Below are 27,903 nucleotides of genomic sequence, written 5' to 3' on the forward strand. Positions count from 1 at the left end.
ATCTTAGCGTCATGTCCAGGAAGTGTACTTGTACATCATGGCTGGGAGATGTACTTGTACATCAAGCTAACTCACACTACTGCCCTATGGGCCACATGGCTTGGCAAGGCGTACTACTACTTGTGCGAGCTAGGGAGATTTACATCCATATAGTTTGAGTGGATATCCTGCCTTTAAGTGACTGAAAGCTTTGGGTTTCCCTTGAAAGAGTTGGAGGGCTTACTTGGCGAGATAGACATCTTTGATGCTGTTTGACAGGAACTGTTTTGCTGAAACATTCCCCAATGGTGTGTCGTCTTCCACATGTTAAGTAGTTAACTTGGAGGCTTGCCACCCTGGAATCTCTTCCGTGTGGCCTCCTTCAGTAAAGATGGAATCTCTTCCGTGGAATATTTTCCGCGTGGCCTCCTTCAGTAAAGACGGAATCTCTTCCGTGTGGCCTCCTCCATGGATCTCCCTATACTCTTTGGACTTGCTGTTCAGTGTGGCTGTGAAATGGTCAGTGTGAAGAGGACCGTATTAGCGGCTGGAACAGTACAGAGGCACTTGTAGTAGGGTTTAACCCAAAGGTGTATTTATTCACAAAAACATGACAAAGACATAGGAGAAACACCCACGCATGGTAGGATCTAGCTTCTCGCCCTTAGCTCTCCTTTAGTGAAATGGCAGCAGCCTTTTATAGCCAGCTGGCACTAATGAGCATGGACTAAACCATTTGACTGCACCATTGATGGAGTGTTTCTAAAACATAAATACCTAACTAAACATACAGTAAATACATGAATATAAATAGCCTGAAAACACACAAGTATTACAAGTCTCATTAACTACACAGTAGTCAATAATTCCTTCTTCACACTACAACATCATTTCCCACTCACACCAGCACACCATAACCCCCCCAGCTATCCTAATATGGTCCAGCCCAATCATGCTGACACACACAGGCAATTGTTAGGCATTCAATCAGACCTTAACAATAAAACTTATATTGCACCTCAACCATATTGCACCTAGTCTCTATTGCTTATAACACACATTACACTTGCCCATCATGATTGTCACACTTTAGTCTCCCCAGGTGGAACTCGTTGGCTGAGTGGCCATCTCAGTCATCAGGGAACAAATCAATGTATTCAACAATAAAATAATGACTATGCAAAATATGCTGTGCAAATTACTAAAGTGCTAATACTTTGTGCAATTAAATCAACTCAGGGTGAAAATACATGTGCAACATTTGTAACAGAGGTCCTCTCTGTTACAGTCAGCCTACTGGGCACATGATCCATGATGGCTTTCCAATTGCCTGTACCACTGCCATTCCATCCATGAGAGTTACCTTCTTTCTGCAAATTATGCAAACTAAACACAACACAAGAAAATTAGATACATTTATTTACTTTATATTACTTTCTAAGAACCCAAGATTCAAATATACCACTCAACAAAGATAAATAAGTGACAATTACGGCCACCACAATATGAAATTGAAATTTAAAATTTAAAATCACCTGAAAAGTAGGTGTGGCCGATTTTATTTAGTAGTTTTTACTAAAAACGAATGGTTTGAATGGATTCAGGACCCCCATAATTAGACATCCCATAAGTTCATGTTGGCCAATTGAAAAATGTCCAGTTGTTTGCCCAGGCCCTCTGGTTTTGATTGGCTCCCACAAAGTTTCCCATTGGAGTTGGGCTGGAACAAATTGAGAGGTGATAGTAGGTACCTGTATGAACACATTTGAAGAAAGCTATTAGTAAGTACCAGTATTTATTTCACTGATTGGTCAAAGGTTTTGCTAACTTTCCCTAACTAACATTCTGTGTGTAATAACTACAGGTGATTTTGAGCCTCTTCAGTATGAGGTTTTTGGGTCTGACACCAACATCACCGTCATGGAGGTGACCAAAGGCAAAGGCAACATGGCTACCTTCACTCTGCTCTGGGGTGGAGTACCTACAAAGCCCATCGCCTTCAATGCATCTCAGTCTGAGGTCTGTTCTCTTGAATAAAAGGTTTAATATTAATTTGCATGTGCATATGGTATTAGATGAAGCATAAACAAAAGGCACTAAACATCAAGTGATAAAGAGAGACTACATTCTAACTGATATATCACAGGTTTGATTTCTGCAAAAGTGTGTCTTGTCAAAAATCTCCTTGAATAAAGGTGATACTAGCCAGTGACTGTTTTTGTGGGAATAGGTGCAATCGGCTCTGGAGGACATGTTAAAGGCCGAGTGTCCCAGTGAAATTACCGCAGAGGAGAGCTCTAATGTCAAATACTCCAGAGACTTTGAAGACGACGAATCTCGGGATCAGGTGGGAACTAATAACATTACTACAGTATTAATCAATGACAAAGGGGACACCATAAAGCCACTGCTATGGGAAACCATGCAGGTGGACAAGGCGGTCTTTGGGGATGCAAACCCATTAAAAAAATATATGGCTCACTGTATGTATTTGGCAGCTAGTTTATAATGGAATGTTATTGTTGCTGTTATCTCACCAAGTGATCTCATGGGAAGTCAATGAGTTTAGACTTTGATTTCTCACTATGTTCTGACGTCTTGTGCCCAACTACCCATTAGTACAACGGTGATAATCGAGGGAAACCTGTGAAGGATACGGAGGCTTTCTGTGGCCTTTGGTCACTGAAGAATCCTGAGGTCCTTTTCAAGGAAGATTATACCACAGAATCTGGTGGCAAATATGGAGCGATTTCATTGCAGCAGTATTCCATGGTAAGATATTTACTTGACTTATTTGGCCCTTTTCAGTCTGCAGAGATGGCGAGTGTTAGATAGATTTTTAAATGTATAATGGATAGGATAAAATAATCAGAAATATTCTTCAATTATTTTCTTTCCAGCTTTGTTTTGCATACAAAGGAGCATTGAATGATGGAATTGGGATCAAGTTCACTTACCGCAACACCCAGGGCCAAACCGAAACAGAGACAACAACAATTCCACAACAATTAAACAAAGAGCACAAGTAAGTGACAACCATCATTCACAATGATTTCAATATGTCAACTTAACCCAAAGTGAATTGTATCTGTTGCTGCTCAGTACAACAATGATATAAGCATGTACATTGTGTCAATATCTCATATTGAAAAAGGGGAGAGTAAGCACTTCAATGCCCTCTAAGGGGCCATGCACCCAGAAAGCATTTTTTGAGCTGCCGCCTCTCAGTGCTTTTCTGACATGCATTTTTATGGTAAAGAGGTGCTGGAGCACTCCTATTCCTAGCACTGAGCATCGTGCTTCAGTGCTCTCAACGTTTTTTGGCAGAGTGCCCTGGGCGCCTTAAGTAGAAAATAGTTCAACTTTTGGAGAGGAGAGACACGCCAACAAGCGCCACGAGGCGTCTTGGACAGTGCATGTGTAGCGCTCATTCTGATAGGAATGGATCCTGTGTACATAATTGCTTCCTACTGCATATGGGTCCAAAACCATCCTGTTTGACCTAGTATGTCTCACCCAGCAGGTCGGGAGATGTTCTTTACATGTATAACTTGTTGTCGAACAACTTGTTGTTTAATATATTGGGGCCTGTGTTCATGGCTAACACCGAATTCACATCACATTGTGGAACCAGTGATAATAAACCAACTATGTATTGGGCACTTAAAAATGTTTCTTTGTTGACAGTTGGAGCTACAAGTGTGTTGACCTGCTGAGTCCACTGCAGACAGAATTCTTTGGAAGTAATCACCAGTTGTTGGAACTTTATCTGGAAAAAGATGACTCTGGTGCAGATTTCTTTGTGGATGCCATTCAGCTCGGAAAGAGCCGCACCACAAGGGATGAAAATGGTACAGTATACTCCTTTACTTTAGTTTTGGTTCGCTTTTCAAATTCAAATGTAATATGGTTGGAGAAGTACTGGATAAATATATGAACATGATTTAAACAAAAGAACGCATGTTTTGATACATTTATTTGATTAATGTTGGTGTTGCAATGCCTATTTCATTATGTAACTGAATAACATGTTTTCTGCATTACATTCATGCATACACATTCTTTCTCATAGGTGTCATACGCAAGAGGAAACCTCAGCCCTTTGGAAGCTCTGGTCGTTTCTTTGAGAGCATCACTGTGGAGAAGTCAGACCCATCACAGGTCATCTATGAGATCACAGCCACACCCCAAGACTGTGCCTTTGGGTTTCCTCTGCTAGGCATTGGCTTTCTACAGGTAACTGATCCATTGAATGGCCTTAATGCAGTGTATAATTGTTTAAATACACAACTTTGTGTCATCATAATTAGGATACATCATATTATATTATATTCAGAGATATTTAACTAGTAAATCTGCACACGTACACACATATATATGGGGTAATAAGCAGAATTGACCAAATGTTGATGTGAATTTATATTGATATGTTTTATTAATTATATAAAGTGCATTATTCAATAACAATATGCCTACCAATACCACTGGTATGTGTTGCTAAAAGGCATCTTTGAAGAAAGTGATATATTATTATTAACACCTAGGCATTTGAAAAAAAGAAGCTACTCAAAATAGTCAGGCCACTTGAAAACAAACTCAACTGTGATGAATGGAGAGATCATACAGTATAATACTATAAAATGAGATGTGTAGCTTATGCCAGCTGTTATTTGCTATAGCTGTAAACTTATCACATCATCTGATATTCACGGCACATATCAGAAGTGGTCTGGATCCTCATTCAAAACATGAATCGGCTCTTGTCCATCACATTCATTTCGAGCCAATCCGTTTACAGTTGAGTAGGAGGAGGGACGTGGGGCAGCAGCATACAGCATACAGCAGCACACAGAGAATTGATTTGGTTGTTGCGTTATGAGGAGGCAGTCATACAGTAGATAACTTAATGGAGGCGGCCCATCAGCACAGTGTGGGTGCTTGGCAGAGAATTATATCATTTTTTTAAGGGATCACTGCCAACCCTTGCCACCGTGACCCACGCTGTTTGGTGGTTTCAAATTTCCATGGCATGACGTCACATTTGACCGTGTCTCAAGGCACACCAGTGAGCCGTGGCCCACTGTGGGAGAACCTCGAACCCTAACCCTCTAAAGTGTATTTCTACACAGAATCTTCCTGAAAAAATTACAATTATGTTTGCAATAACTAAGGGTCATATTCAGAAGGCAACCCGTGTAGTAACTTCCAGTACTGTGTAATATGATCAGATCCACCCCTGTTCCTGCATGACATGTGCAGTAGTGAGGTGATTTGCCTAACAGATTGCAGTGGTAGCATCATCGCCCTCAGGGGATCTTTTCTGCTTGTTAGCGTATACAGCATGTCCTTACTGTCTATGATTCTGCCAAACACAGGTGGAGTTATTGTTTTAATCAAATGGAATACCCAAATGGTTGCTGAGTCACTCTTGTTGGCCCATGTTATAGCCATTCCAACGGCTTGAAATGGTTGAGAATTATCTTTGTTTCTGTGCTATGTTGACAGTCCATGTGTTGTAAAACAAAAAACTGCCCACAATTGTATGGGGAAAAGAAACAGAAAACATTTCTATCCTGAAAAGGTTTTTGGATAATCATATTGGTAATGTTGTACTTTTGTCTGCTCTCCTAAAATATTATATACTACATTTGAGGTTTTTCTCTTTTAAGTATAAATAGTTTTTTGGTCAATTTTGCAGACAATTAAGCATATCCAAGACATTCAACCAACAGACATTAGGAAATATTTGTCTTGACATTACATTTGTCTTTACACCCAAATAGTATAAATGACAAATAATTACTTACAAAAGAGACCCAAAAAAATCTAACTAGACATGCTGGGAATTCCTAGTCTTACAAGTTCCATCATTACGTCTCATATGAGTACATATTGTAGTATTATTGTGAAAGTCAATATCTTTTGTACTAATGCTGCCAACTCAGATTTCTTTACTGTACTTGATAAATTCTATGACAGCCAAAAGCCAGCAAACAGTGTGCTGCTTTTGAACACCTTCCCCTGATGGCAACACAGGGACCAGTCAGTATCTTTGTAACTTGTCCCACTCTTTTGCTCTGTGAATCAGATGTCAAACGACACAGAGGACATGACCGAGTACAAGGAGGGAGCAGCAACGCTCACTGTCACTCGCCTGGACAGGGCGACCCCGCCCCTGAATGGATCCTTTGATGTGGAGATTTATGGAGGACGCGCTGAAGGTATTGTAGATGTGAGAGGCTGCCGTGCCACACTTGGTGATTTGCATAACAGCTGTAACTGCTGCTAGCTGAATTTGTCCTGTTCCAGAGATAAAAATCAACACCTACTATTGCAGACTAAGCTCCCACTGACCCAAGCTCGACCCTTGAAAGGGCTTTCGTTTTGCGTCTCTGGAATTACATCATGTTTGCTAACATGATGCTAACAGAGTATTGTCTTACCCTTGCACAGTAAATACTTTAAGTAGCAGATTATTTTAGCTTCTACACGTGTTGTTATTAAATGACAATGTGGTTACGGCTGTAGAAGCAAGTGTAGCGAGTGACCAGTGTCCTTTCTCAGGTTTGTCGGTGGACATCAGTGAGGATGACCTGAAGTATGCCCTGGAGGGCATCCCAGGCATGGGACAGGTGCAGGTCAGCAATGAAGGGAGCTGCAGACGCCCCAAATGGAGGGTCAAGTGGCTCACCGTGCCTGGAGACCAGCCTCTCATGCAGGTCAGACTCTAATCTCTCAAGACAGATCCTGCTATTTTCTTTTCTTTCCTTCTTTTTACTGAATGGGTTCCCAAGATTGGTCTCTAATGTGATACATATCACATATATCATACTATATCATACTATCATTATGTTATGTTAGACATTTCTATTTTCAACCACACACTCCTGAATGAATCTGTAATAAAACAGTAGGAGAAACATTTATAGTGCTAAGAAAATATGTGCTGCTAGAGACTTACATGTACTACAAAAGTACTATTGTTTATCTGCAGGTAAATAGACAGCAAATGTTGGTAACAAGTTACTTTTCACTCTTGTTACAGATAAATTCCTCATCTGTTGTGGGCAACAACCCTGTCGTGACAGCCAGAGAGAGAAAAAAGGGAGGGCTCTTCATACGAAGTGTGACAGGAGATTTCTTACGTGTGTGGGAACCCAAACCTCAGGTACTGAACGTTTTTAAGCTATTGTTTCCTGTCCCAGGTACAGTAGTTATAGGATTATCCATCTATCCATTGTCTATTGTGACCACTGCGGATGATTCTTTGTGTCAGCTGAGCCGACTCTAAAACACGCACCATCCAGTACATCGCCTTTCATGTCTGGTCTGTGGTCTTGCAAAAGGTTTCAGGTTTGCATTTGACTAAAGTGCTTTGTGCGTGCAAGCGATAGTAGCGAGCAGACAGACATGCAGAGTCTCCCAATGACATAACTCTGACAGTGGTATTTTCACACGCGAGTAGTAACACCTTCCCACCTTTGTATTGCAAAACCTTTTCATAAACGATGTGTCAATACAGATCCAGCTTAATCGTACAGCCATGTTGCTCAGCCAAAGTAATTGATTGTCAACTAAAAGTGTAGTTTTCAGCTAACAATCTGCTTTTTTCCTTGAGCTGGCGGCTTTGCAATGAACTATACATTTGGCTTAAGTGTCTAAACGCTGCGATGCTGTCTGCAGGTGGAGGTTCATATTAATGGCATTCCATCTAAGTGTTCTGGAAACTGTGGTTTTGAGTGGTTGGAAGAGAGGACCCCCATTGTGACTGGAATCACTCCATCCCAAGGTACCTTATTAAGACATTTTTGGTTCTTTCAATAGATTTAATTTAATTTCAATAAATTATTTTACCAAAACTGTGGATATAATTAAAGACGTGGAATATTGTCTCTGTGGATTAATGTGACTGACTGGACGTTTCAGGGTCAGATGGTCTGCAGACTCTTCTGACCATAATGGGAACTGGATTCAGCAGTGAAAATGCCTCTGTCATGGTGGGACCCGCAAGATGTGAAGTTCAACAGTTCAACTGTAAGTGAAAATGTTTGCTTTACAATTGCCTTATTGGCCTCTTTATATCTATAGTCCAGTATGTTACAGTATTGTTAATGCACAATAATGTTGTGTAATACTTGAAAATCACCCTAATAATCAATCCACTTACAAAGCTGAAGCACAACCTATCCTAAATGCTGAAATTTGCACTTGAACTGTTTACTTATGTTTCCAGTGTTACCAATTAATGCTTTTGTTTCTTTTCTTTAAGACATTTTTGTTTTTGTTTTCTCTTCTGTTCAGTGACCACTCAGGTGTGCAGATTGAGCAATGCTAGCGCTGGCACTTATCCAATGTTTGTCACCTTCCCATCTCTGGGCCACGCCAGCTACTCTGGGGGCGATGTCCTCAACTTCACTTACCAGCTGATTGTGTCTGCGTTCTCGCCCAGCTCTGGGAGCGTGGCAGGTACTGTACCATGTGTGCACACGGCACAGTATCAAATGGTGTTGAAACCGGACAAAAAACCTCATTGACTAAAGTCATTCAATAGTAAAAAATATTATAGGAACATTTTTATTTGGGTGAGAGACCTTTCAAAACTGTTACAAGGTGCTTTATAGGTGATGCTAAGGCCAAAAAGTTAAGAAATGTGGTTAAAGAAGAATAAAGCAAACCAATTTGACAGGAATAAAATTAGATAAAATGGCATTCGACAACGTTCATTAAAACATGTAATAAACTAAGCTGTATTATGTATATTGCATACAAAATAACTAGAGTCTACAATTGTGTTTTGTAATTCTGCCCACGTACAGGAGGAACACTAATGACAGTGACAGGGTTTGGCTTCAGCCAGAATGCTACTGTTATGATTGGCAGTCAGGAATGTACAGTGGTTCATGCAAGTGACAGTGAACTGAAATGCAGGACCCCAGCTGTAAGTAATACAAAACTAGATGTATATCTGTACAAAACTACTGTACTAGAAGAAAAATGTTTGTCAAGCGAGTTGTATAGTTTATATACCGGTATACAGTAAGTGGTTTAAGCAAAAAAGTGTCAAAGTGGTTTGAGGCCTGGTACCAGGTGAAAATGTGCACAATTGTACAGTAGCCTACTGTTTGAATGTGAGGCGTAGTATTGCAGAAGAATGTATATAGGCTTGACTAAATCTGCCCTGAATGGTTGAAAGTCTAAGAATATATTTAATTTATTGACAATGCTCTATTTTTTTATTTTTTTTTACTTATTTCTCTTTTCAGGGAACTGCAGGAACAGAGACAGTCACAGTTATAGTTGGAACAATGACTGAGACAGCATCCAGCTCTTTCACCTATGATGAATCTCTTACACCACTGATCACAAGCATGAGTCCACACAACACCACTGTGACTGGTGAGTAAAGAAGAGATATCTTTTACAATGACATCCTAAAATTCACATTAGGAAAACAAAGATATCTGTGGGAATTATTATTTTATAGCGGTCAAGAGGTGCACGCACATCCCAACATTTCGACGGGTGCTGGATCAGAGTAGATCCACGGTAAAGAACGAGAAGGTCCGCACACCGTCTTAATGCTCCCAAAACAATATATTAATAGAGCGGATTAAGACCGTGTGCGGACCTTCTCTTTCTTGACAAAATTATTATTTTAACCACAGAGTTAGACCAATAGATACGTCAAACGTTTCAACACTAAAGGCAACGTCTGTTTCTTGAATGGCATTCTAATCTGTGGGTTTGTGACATGCATTTGTTACACTGAAAACCTTTCAGCCATTATAATGTACCTGAGATGGGTAAACTGAGAGGATGTCCCTTTGAGCAAGAAAATGTAGCTTGGATTAAGCTCTTTGATGCACAGTAGCTACTGTAAATGTATTGTAAAGCGTCCAGCCTAATGCAGTAGGGCTATTCTCTCCAAAGGTCAAAAGAAAACCAATACACCAGAGATGACAAAATCCATTGTCCACCTGGCATATAACTCCACTGTAGATGAAAACAAGAAAATTCAATATTTGTTCATTTTATGTTCAGTTAATGCAAGCTCACTGATGTTTCCCAGCCTATTTCTCTCGCAAAACCAATTAGTCAAAGGTGGTGTAACATGGTGTCTGTGACATCATCAGTACCTTTCATAAACACTGGAGCGGAAGAAAATAAATAATTTTCCTCTGCATTTTTTACATTTACCCTTTTGAACGTATATATAATCTCTTTAGTGCGTCACTGTAATTACCCATGTCCAACCAGAGTAGTAGCATTTACACGTAATGTATGTTTTGTTTGCGTTTGTTCCTTTGCATTCAGTATCTTTCATAAGCACTGCTGGAGGGGAAGAAAAGAAAAAAAAATGTCCTCTGCATTTACATTTACCCTTTTGAACGTACATATCATCTCTTTAGTGCGTCACTGTAATTACCCATGTCCAACCAGAATAGTAGCATTTACATGTTTTGTTTGTGTATATTTCTTTGCATTCAGTGCTGCTAATTAAGCTCTGGCACGCAGCCCCAGATTCCATCACCAGGAGCCCTGTGTACAGTACATGAGAACCTTTTGCAATATCTTTCCATGTGACTGTTATGTTGACCTGCTGGTTTTTCCTCTGTTTCATCTCGAAACTGAGCTGGAGACTGAAAACAACATCATGCGTGTCATGTTGCCTAATTACAGTACGGCTCTCCAAAGACAAATGGAGAGCCAAATGTCAAAATAAGCATACTCTAGCTGTTGCATAATCAGCACCGCTTTGTCCAAGATTAGATATGGGTATTACCGGTGGCCATTGTCAAAGCATTTGAAAAGCATTGATTATCTTTGACACCTCAATGACAGGAGCCTCATCATAGAAACAGGCTGTACTAATGATAGATTGGATGACGTTGGGTTTTTGTTTTGTTTGTTTGTCTGTTCTCTAGGACACAGAATCCTCACCATCTTGGGTTCAAACTTTGGCAGCCAAGCCAACGACAGTGTCGTGTTTGTCGGCAGGAAAAAATGTCCCACAGTGGTGTGGACGAGTTCTAATGTCACCTGTCGTCTTCCTGTGCTTCCACCTGGCATGTACGACGTGGATGTGCAGGTTGGCAACAGTGGCTACCCTAGGACAAGGTACTATAAACGGTCTAGACTAGACAGACTGTCATGTAGCCGAAGCACAACGGCCTCCAATCATATGTTGCTCTAGCCAATCAATACACTCAGAACCTGCCATGATTGTCATCATCATTATTATACAACATACAACTTCAGCGCATTTCCAAATCAACCGTGTTACCAATAGCCGTGAGAAGTGACAAATTCGTTTTCACTTCACAAAGGCGCATGTGCACTTCCATTGTGAATTATAATTTCTATATGAGCTAGAAAATAGTGATGAATGTTTCCTTCAGAGATTCAAAATTTGATGGGAACCAAAAATAAAACTGGGATCTTCCTGTTATTGCTTCCATAGCAGTGGCGTGAATGCCACCATCAAATACATCCTAGAGATCTACAGCATTTCTCCCATGTTGGGCTCCCTGCTGGGAGGAAGTAGACTGACGGTCGCTGGCTCTGGTTTCAGCACAAACACCTCAGACAACCAAGTCACCATTGGTAAGCAACATGATCCAGATTGATTTGACAAATAATTGTCCCCTGGCCACATAAACCTGTAAGGCTTAACCACATGAACCCTAGCATCACTATTCTGGTCATGTAATAGGCAAACATTTGGCAAAAATAGAACATCTACAAGCTTGCACTGTGTCGCATTACGACACATTGTGAGCTTGTACATCAGCTATTTTCGGTGAAGAGATTTGGTGTGGAGGAGAAAAAAAGACAGGTCCAAGTACAGACCCCTGGAGGACCCCAGTCAACGAAGTACAGATACTGTAGTGTATGGTTTAAGTGGTTAATATATAACCAGCAATCTTACTCTCTATTTCACAATGTTTTGTTTTGTTTTGTTTTCATAAAGTAGGCCCAAATTACTCCAATATACTGCAAATATTTGCACCAGCCACTTTCACTTATTTTACCAGCTTACGGAGTCTTAGAATTGAACAAGTGGTTGGCGCCTGCCAAACATGGCTGGTAGAGTAGATAAACTTACCAGACATGGATGAAGTTACATTTTGCCTGGTGGCGGTTGCTTATTTCCCACCCTGAGTCCACAGGGATGGAACACGAGGCAGGTTATGTCAAAGCAATATAATATAAGTCTGTCACCAACCGCTATAAGTTTTCTATATGATCTCATAAATCTCGGATGGGGTTTCTACAGGAGGCACTGAGTGTGAGGTGATGACTGCCTCGGAGGGTGAGCTACAATGTGTCATACAGTCAGAGGAGAAGACCCACACCGTCACTAACCAAGGCTCTCATCGTGGTAGGTGTCATTGTTCACCTGTCACACAACATTGCAGCAGGATAGAGAGCAGTATTATTTTACAGGGACGTGCCGTAAGCGACCTGTGACATTTGTAGTTGAGAGCACATTTGTTACTTTGCAACAGTCTGTGTTAATCCACAAGTGACAGGTAGTTTTTTGTGCGGCAGCTTTGAAGCATACTTAAAATACATGTAGTAGCAAACTTAATTTGTGAACGTTCATGAAAGACATGTTCACATGTCATCAATCATCATGTAGGAATTGCAGGAATTCAGATTATTCAGATTATAGTGCATTCACATACAATACCCTCTTTCATGTGTGTAAAATGTCTTTAGCTTTGGTAGAGAGTTCACTGCATGACTAACTTATACACCCCGACACTAGTATGCCAACAAGAGCATTTGGACCAGACCAGGATTGAGAGTTCAAAGTGTTTTATTGCCAGTCTGTGTACAACACATATGATGATGATGATGATATGGTGGTGGTGATGATTTAACTAAATAGGAGTGAAAGACAGAAACAATCAGTAACTTAAACAAACAGACAATCAGTAACTTAAGCAAACAGAAAGCATAAGCAGACCGGCATTAATGTCTATCGAGCAAAATAAACCAATGAACATAAAGTCTAATAAACAGAAACAAACTTACTTATAATGCATCGGAAGTGCTCACATAGCTGTGGGTTTCCTGCAGTGAATCTCTACCGTTCAGACAAAATGTTTGTTTGCTGGTTCAACCTGAGACTATATAGGCCCACCCCAGCTGAACCAAACTAGGCTCAGATTGGGCCCCGCCCACCACTAAATGATCAGTTTGTGAACTCCAATCCACCCACTCTCAGTTTGAGAGGGGGTGGATTTTGTACATGTGTGTGTTAATCTGTATCTACTGTATGTCCATCTCTCTGTCTGTCTCTTCATTTTTCAACTTGTTTTTCCATGTCTGTCTTTCTGATTGTGTGTGTGTGTGTGTGTGTGTGTGTGTGTGTGTGTGTGTGTGTGTGTGTGTGTGTGTGTGTGTGTGTGTGTGTGTGTGTGTGTGTGTGTGTGTGTGTGTGTGTGTGTGTTCGCAGATTTTGGAGATGGCTATGCGTGGAGTCCTGTATCACTGACAGTGTCTGTTGGAGACACCGTGGTTTGGCGCTGGGAGGCCCCAGCCTTCCAGAATGTGGGCTACAGGGTATTCAGTGTGTCAAGCCCCAGTGGTACCATGTACGAAGGGGGACCTTTCAACAGCGGAGACGCCAAGACCCCTAAAGGTACTCGGCCAACACAATTTGTAGATACCAAGATTGTAAAAAAATCTGTAATCTTATTAATCTTATTCTGTTGTTGACATAAATAGAATTTTGATGGGACCTGACTCACCAGTTTGTCAGTAGGACAAATGTGATGAGTGTGTGTTTGTGCATCCTAATGAATGAGAGAGAATAGAATGCAACAGTCCATGTACCAAACTTCATGCTGTTTTCATTGTGCATTGTCTCTCCTTAGGCTTTTTCGGCTATCGTTTCACTGCTCCTGGGGTGTACTATTACAGCAGTGGCTATATAGATGCCAAAAACAGGCTGCTGCAGGGAGTCGTGAAGGTCATGCCCTTGGAAGAGAGCAGCAACAAAGTCTCTGTCAGTGTGGGAGGCATGGAAGCCAAACACATGTCAGGCGGTAAATATGTGCTGTATTATTCAAATAAACTGTGGTTGTTATTATTGAATAAATTGCCATCATAGCCAACAAATAGATACTTCAATGTCCGATCCATAACACTTATGGATTGGGCATCCATAAGAGTTCCCCAGCCTTCCATTTACATCATGCTTGCATGTAGTTTCACTGTGGTAATGAATTATCTCCTTTAAAATACATTTAACAAATGGCAATGTGAGTACTAAAGTCACCTTTCAAACTTTCAATGCTCAATTTGAAACATTACATATAACATTGTTATCACTGTGTTATAAGCTGTCCACCGTGGTCCAGTGAACACTAATACAGTATAGTATAATTAGGTCTTAAGACAAATTTGCATCGGGGCAGTTTGCTTTGAAATGTTTTTTTTTGTGGAGTGAGGGTGGATGGGCCCCGTCTGTTGACGGGCAGGGATGGGGGTTGGGTGCTTGTTGGATTGTAACTTAATTGCGTGCCAAAGTGAATCCCTTACCTGAGTCTCAGGTTTGGCAGGAGTAAAAAAAGAATTGTTTCCATGTCTGATACCGATACCTGTCATTTCCAAAGTAGGTCCACGTCGGGTTGGAAGGGCAGCCTCAGAGTGTGTTGCCTCAGTGTCTGAGTGCATCCAGCCCTCCAATGAGACCTCCGACAACCTCTCCTTCAGCTTCTCCTCCTGTGCCACGCCCATGGTCCACTCCATCTCCCCCAACCAGGGAACCACACATCAGGTCATCACCTTGCAGGGAATGGGCTTCAGCAGCACAGCCTGTGCCAATGAGGTTAGAGGCATTTGAATTGCTCTAAATTACTTACTAAATGTATTACCGATAGATAATATTTCATCTTGTTACGTTTATGGATATATTTTTATCACATGTTAACTTAACTCAATTGTAAGACTCCTAAGGTGTACTGTAAGTGATATTGTTTCATTAAAATAAGTGTTGAATCTATCTATATTCAGATAGCAATCATTGCTATAAAGCAGTAGTTTTCAACCTTCTTCATGCCAAGGACCCCTAAATTGTTATACATTTGGCTGCGGACCACCACTTGAAAATGATTTGTGCCAGGGACCGCCAGAAGCAAAGATATCAGTTAATTTTTGCTTTAAAAAAATATAAATATTCAAAGATATGCACACTTTTTCAAGGTTTTTCAAAAATAGCAGATCTACAAGCTCATAGCGCGGCACTCGGTGCCGCGCCATGAGCTTGTATATCTGCTATTTTTGAATAGCCAAAGCTAAGCGGTTAAAATGATTGTGACGCTTATGTTAACTAATTTCGCTGGGGACCCCCTGCTACTCCCTCAAGGACCACTGGTGGTCCCCGGACCACTCGTTGAAAACCACTGCTATAAAGCGTTTATTCATCTTTCCAGCTCTGTAGTAAACATAAAATGCATTTTCAGGTCGGGATACCAATTTGATCCAATCAGAAGAGAGAACTCAGACAGGATACAGGATAAAAAAAACGTGCAGATAATATTGAAACTGGAACGCTAAAATTGAAACTGATAAATCCTCTTTGTGGGTTCTCTCTCATGGATGGATAAACTTGGTATCCTGACCTGAAAATGAATTTTCTGTTTACTAAGGAACTGGAGAGATGGGTAGACCCCAGTTAGTGGACAAACCCTTAATAGCAATGATGATTATTATCTAAATATAGAGCTTTAACGTTTTAACAAAACCTTTTTTTGTTGACTTACTTCCCCATTTCACTATGATGTTCTCTCTATGCAAATAAACTCAAGCAGTGTAAATGTAATGAAACTGTTCTGTACAGGTTACAATTGGAGGTCTGCCCTGCCACATCATCAACAGCACAACGACAGAGATCAACTGTATGCTGAGCCCAGACAGCGGTGCACCCATTGGCATCGCCCATCCTGTGGAGCTCCGCGTCAACAACCTGGGCAGCGCCATCGTCGCCGTGGCAGCCAACTTTGGCCGTCGCTTTGTGGTCCTCCCCGTGATCGACTCAGTGGTGCCCCCCATTGGCAGCCCAACCGGCCACACCAGGCTTCACATCCGCGGCTCCGGCTTCTCAGAGGGCCGGGTGTCAGTGGCCGGCGTGCCCTGCACCGTCCTGTCGGTCAATTACACCCACATTGCCTGTGACACCGCTCCCTCCCAGTCACGCACGGGCGATGTCACTTTCCAGACGGACACCGGCATCCAAGGCTCCTGCCACTCAGACTGCTCCTTCCTGTACTCTTCCTCCGTCACCCCGACAGTCTCCGGCATTTCCCCCAACAGCATCGAAGGCAACAGCACTGCTGTAACCATCTCCGGAGAAGGTTTCGGCACGCAGATCGGCCATGTGGTGGCTTTCGCTGGCCCCTGGGAGCTGGAGGTCACCGCTGTCACTGACGGAAACGTTACGTTGAGGGTCGGCGCTCTGCCCGCCGGCGACCACCAGGTTCAAGTGGTGGTGAGGACAAAAGGCCTGGCATCCGGCTCCGCCACCCTGAACAGCCTCGCCCGGGCGAGCCGCAGCCCGGCCGCGGGCAGCACGGCGGGTGGCACACCTCTGGTCCTCACAGGGAACGGCTTTGCCCCGGGGAACACCAGTGTGATGGTGGGCAGCTCACCCTGCAAGATCCTGGAGGTAACCCCAGGGATGCTGCAATGCTTGACCCCGCCCAGGGATGAGGGCCTTGTGATGGTGACGGTCCAGGTCTACTCGGTGGAGTATGAACCTTTGAACTTCACATACTCCCAGGCCCTGACACCTAATGTCAACTCTGTCACGCCCGACAATGGTAAGCAAGAGGGTCTGTAAATCACTATAATGTCATGCCCAAAATAGGTAAACCAGGTTTAATGTTAAGGGCCTAATCTTGTCTGTCTATCTCACTCATTGATCAAGTCCCTTACGTTACCTTGCCTTCCCTTCCCATTTGTATTTATAGGCCCAAGTGGTTCAGTGATCACAATAACCGGAGCAGGGTTTGGCACAGATGCCCAAAACGTTTTGGTGACCATCAACCATGTGCCCTGCAATGTGTCCTCAATCACGGACACAGAGGTCCAGTGCATCGTGGGTGAAAACCCAGGTGGATCATTCCCAGTAGTCCTCCGTCACCAGGTCAAGGGCCTTGCACGGTCTGAGGCCGTCTTCACCTACCAGTTGCTTCTCACTGAGGTCCAGCCCAACGAGGGTAAGCAGTCGGTAGTTATTGATATAGTTCATATAGAACAGTCAATATGGCAATGTTAGTAATAGGAAAACATACTGTATACAAGTGAGATACTTAAAAACAATGTGTCAATTTCAACAGCAGTGTTTATTTAGCAATCCAGAGTGTTTGTTTAATAGAGAGTGTAAAAATGGACCATCAGAGTTAAACTCACACTCCGGATTTTACTGTGTAAGGGTGACATACATTTGTATGTTCTCGCACAAATCTCTTTCTGTAATGTTGATGCTAATGTCCAGATATGCTGTAAATAAAGTGCCTCCCGTGTGATATAGGGGGCTTCGGTGGCGGTGCACGGTTGACTGTCGTGGGCTCTGGGTTTGATCCTCACTCCTCCACTGTGAGCATCTGCGGAGAGGAATGTGAGGTTGATAGAAATATGTCCACATCGGCACGTCTCTATTGTCAGTCTCCATTCAACAATGGTGAGTATGTCAGTGTTCAAGTGGTGACATATTGATGAATGTACTGTAACTCTAGTCTCCATTCAACAATGGAAAATAGCTGATCTGTAAGCTCACGACACGTTGTGAGCTTATACAGTAGATCTTCTATGTTAAGTCTGCAACACCATCATAAGATTGAGCATATATTAGGCATAACTCTGCTGTCTTCATTCAACAGTGGTGAGTAATGTATCATGTCAGTAAGGTGGTCACAGATTGTGTACTGTTTTGCACGACAAATGTACTGTTTTGCACGACAAAGTCACCATCAGATCACGAAATTAAACAGCCACTTTCATTATTTTATGAGACAAACTTAAAAAGGTTCTTTACCAGTCAGGTTGTCTCGTATAATTGACACATTTTAAGGGAATGATGAACAATTGAGAAAAATACATCTTTCGGCAGTTGTGGGTTGTAGTAGATTGTCATTGAGTGATAATTTGTGTTGTTTTAGAATGTGCCCTTTTCACTAAATGGACAAACTTACCAGCAGCAACCAAACCTCTCTCAGCATTAGTGTTATTTTTTCACCCTGCAGGTAAATACCTAGCCTGGGTGCCAGCCTGCTTCGCTACGTTCGGCGGATTTCTTTTTCTCTCTGCGCTTATCAGTCTGGAATGCCTCCTATCTCCAGGAGGCGGGACACAGCAGCCAAGGTTCGAAACCTACCGTGGCTTCTGATTGGTCTGTGGTGCGGGGCGGGACAAAAAAAACGGTGTGATCGTTTTGATTCGTCATTCGTTTGAACAACATCCAATCAGCAACGACGTTTGCCTAACGTAACATATGTAGTTCCAGTGTAGTTCTACAAGACGAGTCAATCGGGGGCATTCCAGACTGATAAGCGCAGAGAGAAAAAAAAATCCGCCGAACGTAGCGAAGCAGGCTGGCACCCAGGCTAGTAAATACCTGGTTTCAATTGTCTAATTAGGGGGTTTTGCCTTTTCTTTTTGTCTGGAAAGAATGTTCTTTCTACTGGTTTATTTTTAGGACTGGCTACAGTCCTGACATTTTGAATCCAACCAGTCCTGTCATGGTGTGAACTGCTGATGATCCTGCGTGAATTATGTGTACTGTACATTCAGCATGTCAGATGATGACAGACCCATGTGTTTCTTTCGTTGTGCGTGCGTGGGTGTGGGTGGGGTTGTGGTTTTGTGTGGGCGTGCTTGCATCTTATTTTGTGTTTGTGTCTGTCTGTGTTGCATCTGTTTCCTCTCTGTCTCCAGGCACTGAGTCAGAGCTGAGCTGTGTGGTAACGATCCATAACCAGTTCAGTGCTGCAAACCTATCAAATGGCTTCACTTACAAAACCACACTAACCCCAGTGATCTCCGATGTGTCCCCACGCCGAGGAGGCACGGCTGGAGGCAGCACACTCACAATCACTGGCTCAGGTTTCAGGTAGGTTTTTTAGGGAAAGGCCATGCTGGTGATCACATAGTGTGCTTATGGCACAATGCAAGCGGCACGCCCAGATTATGGGCTAATAACGACTATGAATTAAATGCTCACTTTACCCCAGCACAATGGACTATTTTCTCTGGCTTACATTTCCTTTCTTTATGTTTGAGTCTCTTTTATTGACAACCAATACAAAGGCATTTCTCCTATCACATTTGTCGTGACCACATGTCCTGATTCAATCGAGACTTACGTATGCAAATAGATTTTATTTCATATAACCACAGTAGGTCACAGCGCCCAGACTAGTCGGTGCCTGAGATGAAGGTGATTAGATGAAACATGATTTAATTACGATGAATCTTGCCATTAAATTAAATACTAATCAGTCTGTGGCCTTTGTTTATATTGCTATGAATGTAGTTCTAAACATACTGACATGACTCTTTTAGCTGAAGCTTGTAAGCTAATAAAATATATATTTTTAATAATAATAATAATTGTCAAAAACAAATTCAAGCAATATAATGTAAAGCAAGCCATCATTGTTGCATAATGAACCCTGACAGGCTGATGCAGGATCGATGTGAAGCGTTGCTGTAGTGTACACTATATCTTAAGCCTGATTAATACATATAGTTGCGTGCCTGTGTCGCGCACACGAAAATAGCAGATCAGCAAGCTCACAATGTGTCACGAGGCAACGTGTTGTGAACTTGTACTTGTAGATAAGCTATTTTCAGTGTGTGATACGACATGCAACAAAGTATAAATAAGGCATTACTTATCTGTGCAGAAGGAAGGAACAGTTTACAGCCCCATCCTCCCTCTATTCCTTCTTCTCTATAACATTGTTAGTCATGGCAGCACTTCTTTTTTTGTTGTTGATTGTCCTCATTCACTCTCTCGCTGTGCAGTACCAACAGTAATGACGTCGATGTGACCATTGGGGGATCAGTCTGTGACATCCAGTCGACCAACAGCACACACATCATCTGTGTGACCAACGCTCAGCCCAGGTCCCAGAAAACCAAGGTCCGAGTCAGCATTGGAGACAGAGGGATCGCCAAGATGGTGAGAAACCTAGTCTTTACCTTTTTCTAATTATATGTTTTGAAGGGTTTTCTATTGCATTTACATCAATATTGTCAACAAATATTATTCTGAGTAATAATTGTAGAAATTAAATCATAATATGCAATATGTATATCTAGTTTAACCTATCATTACTGAGTGAATAGTGTGCCTAATGCCTGTCGCTTCAGAGCACAGTACAGTACAGTACATTATACTTTGAATAACATTTGTTCCATTTTGTCTAATTGTTTGGTTCTCTTCTCTCAGGACAATGCCGATTTCTTCTATATTGATGTGTGGTCATCGAGGTACACCTGGGGAGGGCTGTCTCCTCCAGAGAGGGGCTCGTTTGCTGTCATCACTAAAGGACAGTACATCCTATTGGACACCAGCACCCCAGTGCTCAAAATGCTCCTCATTCAAGGTACAGTACCGAAACACACTTGTGTCTAAGATATGCACCGGCTGTAATGCATGCACATGCACATGCACATGCACATGGCTGTTTGTATCTCTTGACAATGGACTTTTTATGACTTAAGACTATACAGTCCATCAGTTTCCCATGTGTGTTACCTAGCCTTTCTTTGCGTTCAGGAGGGACATTGGTGTTTGATGAGGCGGATATCGAGCTACAGGCAGAGAACATCCTGATCACAGATGGTGGGCACCTCCAGATTGGCGAAGAGGGGGCGCCGTTCCAGCACAAAGCTATTATCACACTCCATGGAAACCTCCGCTCCACAGAGCTCCCTGTCTATGGAACCAAGACTCTGGGCGTCAGAGAGGGAGTGCTGGATCTGCATGGTATGGATATACACACTCACACACAGGGTTCATATTTATTACCGTGCCCACGGCAATGCATGTCAGTGTATTGTAATCGGTCCTGTCTGTCTGTTTATTTTCACTTCATATAATGGCTGTCATATAATGGCTGTCAATCAACTGTCATTTACCACAAAAAAAATATGTTATGCAACAGATCGGGAAAATGAACATGACCCAAATAGTCTAAGAAAAACCCTGTCCTTATGTGACATAATACTTAGATCATAGAGTAACTTAAGGTCTGTCTCCTGCAAGGATGTAACTATTATCAGTCATTAAGTCCTCACCCGTCCTCGAGGTGCCTGTCACTGTTGTGAACCTGTTTCTGTGTCCTGCAGGTTGTAATTAATATGCCTGATGCTATATGCCTTATAGTTGGTTGCATGCTGTGTCGTGCACCAAAATAGATGTAGATCTGCTATTATGGGTGCAAGATTGTAGAGCTGCAGTTTTTGGGTGTGCGACGCTGGAGGTCAACTAAGTATAAATCAGTCTCTAGTAATTGTTCAGTCCTCACCCACCCTCAAGGTGCATGTCATAGTTGTAAACTAAGTGTTAGTGTTTCTCTTAAAGGACTAGTTCACCCAAGAAATTACTTATTTTCTATTATTTACCCGTCATCAAGTTATTGGCTCAAAAACAAAGAAATCTCCATGAATTCAAGGCTTCACAGGATGTGTAATTGATAGAAAATAAGTACTTTTTTGGGTGAACTACTCCTTTAAGGTATGTGTCCTGTAGCAACATGCAAACAATAGCAATCCTTCAGTTCTCTCCTGTCCTCAAGGTGCAAGTCATTGCTGTGAACATGTTTTTCCAGGTATTCCAGTTCCTGTTCCCTGGACCCACTTGGCCCAGACAGCCACCAATGGGTCCACAACACTGACCCTGATGAAGGAAGTCACATGGAAAGCCGGCGATGAGATCGTCATCGCATCCACAGGCCATAGGTAAAATACCAAAACAATTGGACCAGGGGAGGTTTTGTGAAATCATCTGTTTCAGCAGTAACATCATGACTGACCACATAGCACATTTGATCAGTTCCAGACAAAAGGCCCCCACAATACTATGTATATGATTGCAATGTTTATCTATTCTTTTTATATTGATTGTACGTCATTAAGATCCTTTGCGGATACAAGCATTATGCTTTTGTTCATAATACAGTTATTGTGCATTGGGTAATGACCTTTTTATTATGTGATGTGTTTTTATTTGCAAGGTTACTTTAGCATTAAGGAAACAAGTTACTAATTTGTGCAATAGAAATAAAAAAACAACAACAACAATCAGGCACCTTATGAAAACATCTAACCTCAAAACATACAGAAGAGGGGGGTAAATTGTAAAAGATTGAAAATGTATCCTACTAATTCCTCAATGCACATTTTTCCAGGCACAGTCAGAGAGAGAACGAAGTGAGAAGGATTGCCTCTGTGTCGTCTGATGGAAGGACACTCACCCTCACTGAAGCGCTGGAGTACACTCACCTGGGGGTGTCTGTCACGCTGGCTGATGGCACAGTGTTTGAGGGTCGAGCAGAGGTGGGACTTCTCACCAGGAACATTGTGGTACGAGGGTCTCAACACGAAGAATGGCAGGACAAGATTGAGGCCTGTCCTGATGGCTTCAACACAGGTATGCTACAACAACCAGCGTCTAAGCATGTTTTGTGAAAAGGTTATCCATAAACTGATGCTGAGATTAAGTGACGCCAAGTTAGAATGTTTTTAAAGTGACAGTTCACAGCAAAATCCACAACGTTACTTTAACTCTGAAAGTGTAGTAATGGAACCACTCTCACGGTGCGTTTTAACATTGGGCGATTCAGGATAGTATTCTCCGGAAGTGCATTAGATGTCTATGAGAGCCGGCAACTACTGGCGATAGCTGGGCGAAGAGGCGAAGTGGGCGGGGGGACGATGTTGATCTGAAAAGATGGATTTTATATATCTTTTGGACGATGTCGTCCGCCGATCGTCCGGAGAGTCGCCCGCTGTTAAAACGTACTGTCAGAGTTATACACCCGTACGGTAAAGGTCCATTTGGTTCCATTTGTAAACTCTCAAAGTTACAGCCGGTCCCCTGCTTAATGATGGATAGTTGGGAAACAAATGTACCCTCCATTTGGTTCCTACCTATCTAGCAGGGGACGCCCTGGAACCCACTCAAGGACCCCTGGGGTCCCTGTTGAGAACCAGTGTTCTCATTTACATCTTTGTTTCCTGTGTTGTAGGTGAGTTTGCCACCCAGACCTGTTTCCAGGGAAGGTTTGGTGAGGAGACGGGCAGTGACCAGTTTGGAGGCTGCATCATGTTCCACGCACCCAGGCCCAATGAGAACCTGGCAATCGGAAGACTGGAATATGTTGAGGTAAACAATGCTTTCACTCTTTTCATAATAATGCAAGAAGGTGTAGAGCAAAATTTCATTAAAGCAGCAATTGAACGAAAGAACTTATTTTAGTTAATAAAACATATATATATATATATATATATACAGTATAACCAAGCTGTATGGTACATTACAGTATGTTAATGTCATATAATTACAACATCTGCAGTGGTTTAAGGTGAAATCCCTACTCTTCCATTGATACATTTTGAACTCTTATGGTTGTTTTTACCCTACAGCTATTCCACGCAGGGCAAGCCTTTAGGCTGGGTCGCTACCCCATCCACTGGCATCTGATGGGTGACATTAACTTCAAGTCCTACGTTCGGGGCTGTGCCATCCATCAGACCTTCAACAGGGCCGTGACCATCCACAACACCCACCGCCTGCTGGTGGAGCACAATGTCATTTATAACATCATGGGCGGTGCTTTCTTTATCGAAGACGGCATCGAAACGGGCAACGTTCTGCAGTACAACCTGGCCGTGTTTGTCAAGCAGAGCACCAGCCTGCTGAATGACGACGTCACCCCGGCTGCCTACTGGGTCACCAACGCCAACAACACCGTCCGCCACAACGTCGCTGCAGGTGGGACCCACTTTGGGTTCTGGTACCGCATGCACGAGCACCCCGACGGTCCCTCCTATGACCCTAACATCTGCCAGAAGAAGGTTCCCCTGGGGGAGTTCACCAACAACACGGTCCACTCCCAGGGCTGGTTCGGCATCTGGATCTTCCAGGACTTCTTCCCGACGAAGAACGGAGACTGTCGCTCTCGCACGCCCGAGCCAGCCGTCTTCCGAACGCTCACCGTGTGGAACTGCGAGAAGGGCGCCGAGTGGGTGAACGTGGGTGCCGTGCAGTTCAGCGGCTTCGTCGCGGTCAACAACGAGAAGGCCGGCATCGAGGGGAAGCGCATCATGCAGAGGTACGTGAGCGGGTTCGGGGAGGAAGGAGGGGCCGGCGTGTATAACAGCACCATGGTGGGACACGTGGACGAGCTGGGCCTGGGAGATGAATACTGTACAGCTCGGGGCATCATCACCCCTTTCGATGACGGCATGAACGTCCACGACACCAAGTTCATCAACTTCGACCGCTCCTCCTGCGCCGCCATCGGCGTGACTTCCATCGACGGGACTTGCGTACATGACTGCGGCGGCTGGGCGGTGCGGTTCAGCGGCGTGCAGTACTTCAACACTCCTAACAAGGCCGGCTTCAGATGGGAACATGAGGTGCAGCTTATTGACACCGACGGCTCTCTCACAGGTGATCGACATGCTGTCATGTTAGAACACTCTTAATCAACCTAGTCTCCTTTTGGTTGTTTTAGACTCCAGTCAGTTGTATTTATTAGTCATATAATATGTATTAGTCATTAGTGATTAGTCTAATTGTCAGTAATTAATTCATACATTACAAATTTGTCAAAAGGTTATGCATTTGTATTAGCCTCAAATTACTGAAGTCAACACATCTGAAAATGTGTTATTTTAGTATACTAATTGCCAACAAACGCTGCATGGAATTCTATGGAGAATACTTCATTTCCGCAGCAAAAAGTAATAACAAATTAAATAGCGAGATACATTTAAACCACCTTTGTCTTCATGTAACATGATGACAAAACTGATACAGCCTGTACAGTAAAATACAGAATGTTCATTTAAATCTGAAAGTGTGCAAATGAACCAGCAAGGGTCAGGTCTTTTGGTAGGGGCCTGTGTATCACACAATGTAGCTTACTGTTATGCTCATATGTCACATCATTTCATTCCCCTTTCCAATAGGAAACATCAACCACAAGGTGGTGCCAAAGAGCCAGCTACTAGACCCAGCTCACTGTACTGAGAGTGCTGAGTGGACTTTGGGTTACCCTGGCGTTGTGTGTGATGAGACAGTTAACTTCCACCGCCTGTCACTCAACAACCCATCACCGTCCTCACTGCGAGCCAAGGACATCATTCTGACAAACTCCCATGGTACAAAGTCCATACATTATCTATACAAAAACACAAACAGACAGATAGACGTTAAAGGCCTCGTTTGAATTTAAATCTGTCTATTGCAGGAACCAGTGTGGCTAAATATATGAAGAAACGGATGACTCACAAAAAAGGGTGGATGGTGATGCTGCCCTCTCGCCAGACATATAACTGGCACTTTGATGAGGTGGACCAAGTGACAAACATCACATACAGTGCAAAGTTCTATGGTTTTAAGGTACGATTCTTTCCGTACATGCATTTGTCTTTTGATTTTACTTTTTTAATTATTTTTAATTTTATTTTTTGTTTGTGTATTTTGTCATTTGGTATGTGATATGGACCTTGAGTCTGAAATTAAGATTTAATTGAATGGTCTCATATTCATATCTAGAAATTGTCATCTGGGTCAAGTAACTGATCTTTATTTTCCCTGGGTGAGGGGAGTGATAAAAGGACCAAGAGGGTGATAATTGATGTCAGCCCTTAGGTCTGATAATTGCTATGTGCCAGTAAATAATGATAATAATATGGTCCCCAATCCTTTGGGGTATTATTTTTCACTGTACATGAAATTTGTCCTCCTCATTTACCCATCCTAACTATTAGGAACAGGGGCTGTAGCTGACATGACCAATCAAGGCACGCCAATGTGCCACTGCACTACACTGGCATCATGTGTGACCAATAACTCAGCATGTCAAACATGGCTACCAGTTGCTGGTAGCCATGGTAATCTTATTTATTATTGTGACTAAATAAGGCTATGGATATGTGATAAATAAATGATCTCCTTGACATTCGTCATAGGCCTACAGTATATTATTCATATAATAATATATACTTATTAACCCGTTTTTAAACCCCTTTTCAAACTCTAATCGAAGTTGATTTTTTTAAATTCCTTGTCCCTTACAGCAAGATCAGTATGTGATCATAAACCACAACTTCACCCAGAGTCCAGACAAGTTCCGTATAGTGGATGTGAGGAACGGCTCCACAGAGCCTCTAACATACAGCAACAACCGCAACGGAGACTGGTACTTCAATGACAACACAAATGACCTCTCCTACCTCGGTTAGTCACTCACATACAGTACTGTACCATGTAACATGAAAGATGTTTCACTTTTGGCAAATAAGCTCTTTAATCAACATACTCTACTGCTTTGCAAAGAGAAAACAGGCAGCACCTTCGGCTCATTTAGTTAAATATTATAGTGCATTTGACATCACATCTCACAAAGGTAACCTACACTCCGTTGTATGAAGGTGTCATGCACTGAAAATAGCATATCTAGATGCTCACAACACGTGGCGACGAGTCGTGAGCTTGTAAATGTGTCATTTTCAGCAGACAACACCGGCCCACAATGAAGTACAAATCAAGCTGAAGTCGACTCCATGTATCAGCATCTTCATTGACCTTGCCTTGTCCTTCTTCTTTAGTGTCTGGTAAGACAAGTGCGCGCAGACGTCGTCGTGCCAGTGTTGACCGCTCCATGGTGGACGTGGCGGTGAACTTCCAGGTGTACCGCTGCTTCTACCCCGACTGTATCAAACCGCCTCCTCCTCCTCCGGCTACCCTGCCCCCCGTTCCCACCCGACGACCAGACGACTTCATGTATGTCTGCACGCATTCTCCACTGATTTGGACACGACTGCTATGTCCTTAAGGCTCATTTATACTTTGTGAAATGGCCACTCTTGTTAATCATTTTCAGTGATTAAATATTTATAATACCCACAGACGGTTTCTGCCCGACACAGCGATGATATCAGTCATTTCAGCTATTCATTATTTGACTCCCTTGTGTTTCCACTTTTCAGTCTTTGGTCCAATGCTTCTTTCTGGCAAGGCTCTGCTGAGAATAACTTCACTGCACCAGCAGAGGGCGCTGATGTGGTTGTTCCACCAGGTAATGATCTCAACAGTACAAACAGCTATACCTGGACTCAAGATGAGAGCTCACTGTTAATTAATTAGCTGAGTGTGTTGTTTTCTTTAACCCATAATGACCTCTCATGCTTTGTATGGTTCATATTAGCTAGTTGCTTGATAATACGGTAAGATATTTATTGATGACCAGGGGGTTCCTCTTCTTCTTATGATATGTAATGTTTTGTTTTCAATTGCATTTGCTCCTGCATGGGGTTTAATCCTGTGATAATTCAACCCTTTTCCAACCACAGGGAAGTGGGTTGTCCTGGACGGCCACACTCCTCCCCTCAACAAGCTGACGGTCATTGGCGTTCTGGAGATTCCAGACACCATGAATGACACCTCCAGCTCTAGCAGAAGGAAACGGTCCACTTCCCAGTACCGGACAGTGGTCCTGGACGCTACGTACATCTCTATCCAGGTCGGTTTTCAAGAACAACCCTGACATGATCTGATCCAATCTGATATATTATATTAAACATATATTATATGATGTGGGTGTGGCAGTGGTTCAGGAGGTAGAGCGGCTGTCTTGGAATAGGGATGTTCCAGGTTTCCAGCATTTACCA

At 42.7% G+C, this 27,903-nt stretch overlaps 1 protein-coding gene across 3 annotated transcripts in view; it reads left to right on the forward strand.

The window, feature by feature from the left end:
• The window catches only part of pkhd1l1.1 (PKHD1 like 1, tandem duplicate 1), a 55,539-nt gene that overhangs the window by 12,488 nt on the left and 15,148 nt on the right, over positions 1-27,903 (forward strand). The window contains exons 19-55 of one of the 3 annotated variants that reach the window (XM_084079862.1): positions 1,844-1,998; positions 2,210-2,326; positions 2,599-2,751; positions 2,880-3,004; positions 3,667-3,830; positions 4,052-4,215; positions 6,068-6,200; positions 6,544-6,698; positions 7,025-7,147; positions 7,663-7,768; positions 7,906-8,013; positions 8,281-8,445; positions 8,796-8,917; positions 9,243-9,375; positions 10,905-11,097; positions 11,441-11,583; positions 12,257-12,361; positions 13,445-13,630; positions 13,866-14,036; positions 14,607-14,821; positions 15,833-16,811; positions 16,962-17,210; positions 17,525-17,674; positions 18,928-19,102; positions 20,020-20,176; positions 20,447-20,603; positions 20,777-20,986; positions 21,831-21,960; positions 22,410-22,651; positions 23,250-23,386; positions 23,647-24,676; positions 25,198-25,389; positions 25,479-25,630; positions 26,311-26,470; positions 26,842-27,016; positions 27,223-27,311; positions 27,586-27,755. In XM_084079862.1, coding sequence (XP_083935988.1) covers positions 1,844-1,998; positions 2,210-2,326; positions 2,599-2,751; positions 2,880-3,004; positions 3,667-3,830; positions 4,052-4,215; positions 6,068-6,200; positions 6,544-6,698; positions 7,025-7,147; positions 7,663-7,768; positions 7,906-8,013; positions 8,281-8,445; positions 8,796-8,917; positions 9,243-9,375; positions 10,905-11,097; positions 11,441-11,583; positions 12,257-12,361; positions 13,445-13,630; positions 13,866-14,036; positions 14,607-14,821; positions 15,833-16,811; positions 16,962-17,210; positions 17,525-17,674; positions 18,928-19,102; positions 20,020-20,176; positions 20,447-20,603; positions 20,777-20,986; positions 21,831-21,960; positions 22,410-22,651; positions 23,250-23,386; positions 23,647-24,676; positions 25,198-25,389; positions 25,479-25,630; positions 26,311-26,470; positions 26,842-27,016; positions 27,223-27,311; positions 27,586-27,755 — 7,490 coding nt within the window. The remainder of the gene's footprint in view (positions 1-1,843; positions 1,999-2,209; positions 2,327-2,598; positions 2,752-2,879; positions 3,005-3,666; positions 3,831-4,051; positions 4,216-6,067; positions 6,201-6,543; positions 6,699-7,024; positions 7,148-7,662; positions 7,769-7,905; positions 8,014-8,280; positions 8,446-8,795; positions 8,918-9,242; positions 9,376-10,904; positions 11,098-11,440; positions 11,584-12,256; positions 12,362-13,444; positions 13,631-13,865; positions 14,037-14,606; positions 14,822-15,832; positions 16,812-16,961; positions 17,211-17,524; positions 17,675-18,927; positions 19,103-20,019; positions 20,177-20,446; positions 20,604-20,776; positions 20,987-21,830; positions 21,961-22,409; positions 22,652-23,249; positions 23,387-23,646; positions 24,677-25,197; positions 25,390-25,478; positions 25,631-26,310; positions 26,471-26,841; positions 27,017-27,222; positions 27,312-27,585; positions 27,756-27,903) is intronic. The other 2 variants (XM_084079863.1, XM_084079864.1) reach the window with 2 other exon arrangements.

This window comes from Gymnoscopelus microlampas (genome assembly GCF_963454915.1).
Source record: "Gymnoscopelus microlampas genome assembly, chromosome: 15".
NCBI classification, from domain to species: Eukaryota; Metazoa; Chordata; class Actinopteri; order Myctophiformes; family Myctophidae; genus Gymnoscopelus; species Gymnoscopelus microlampas.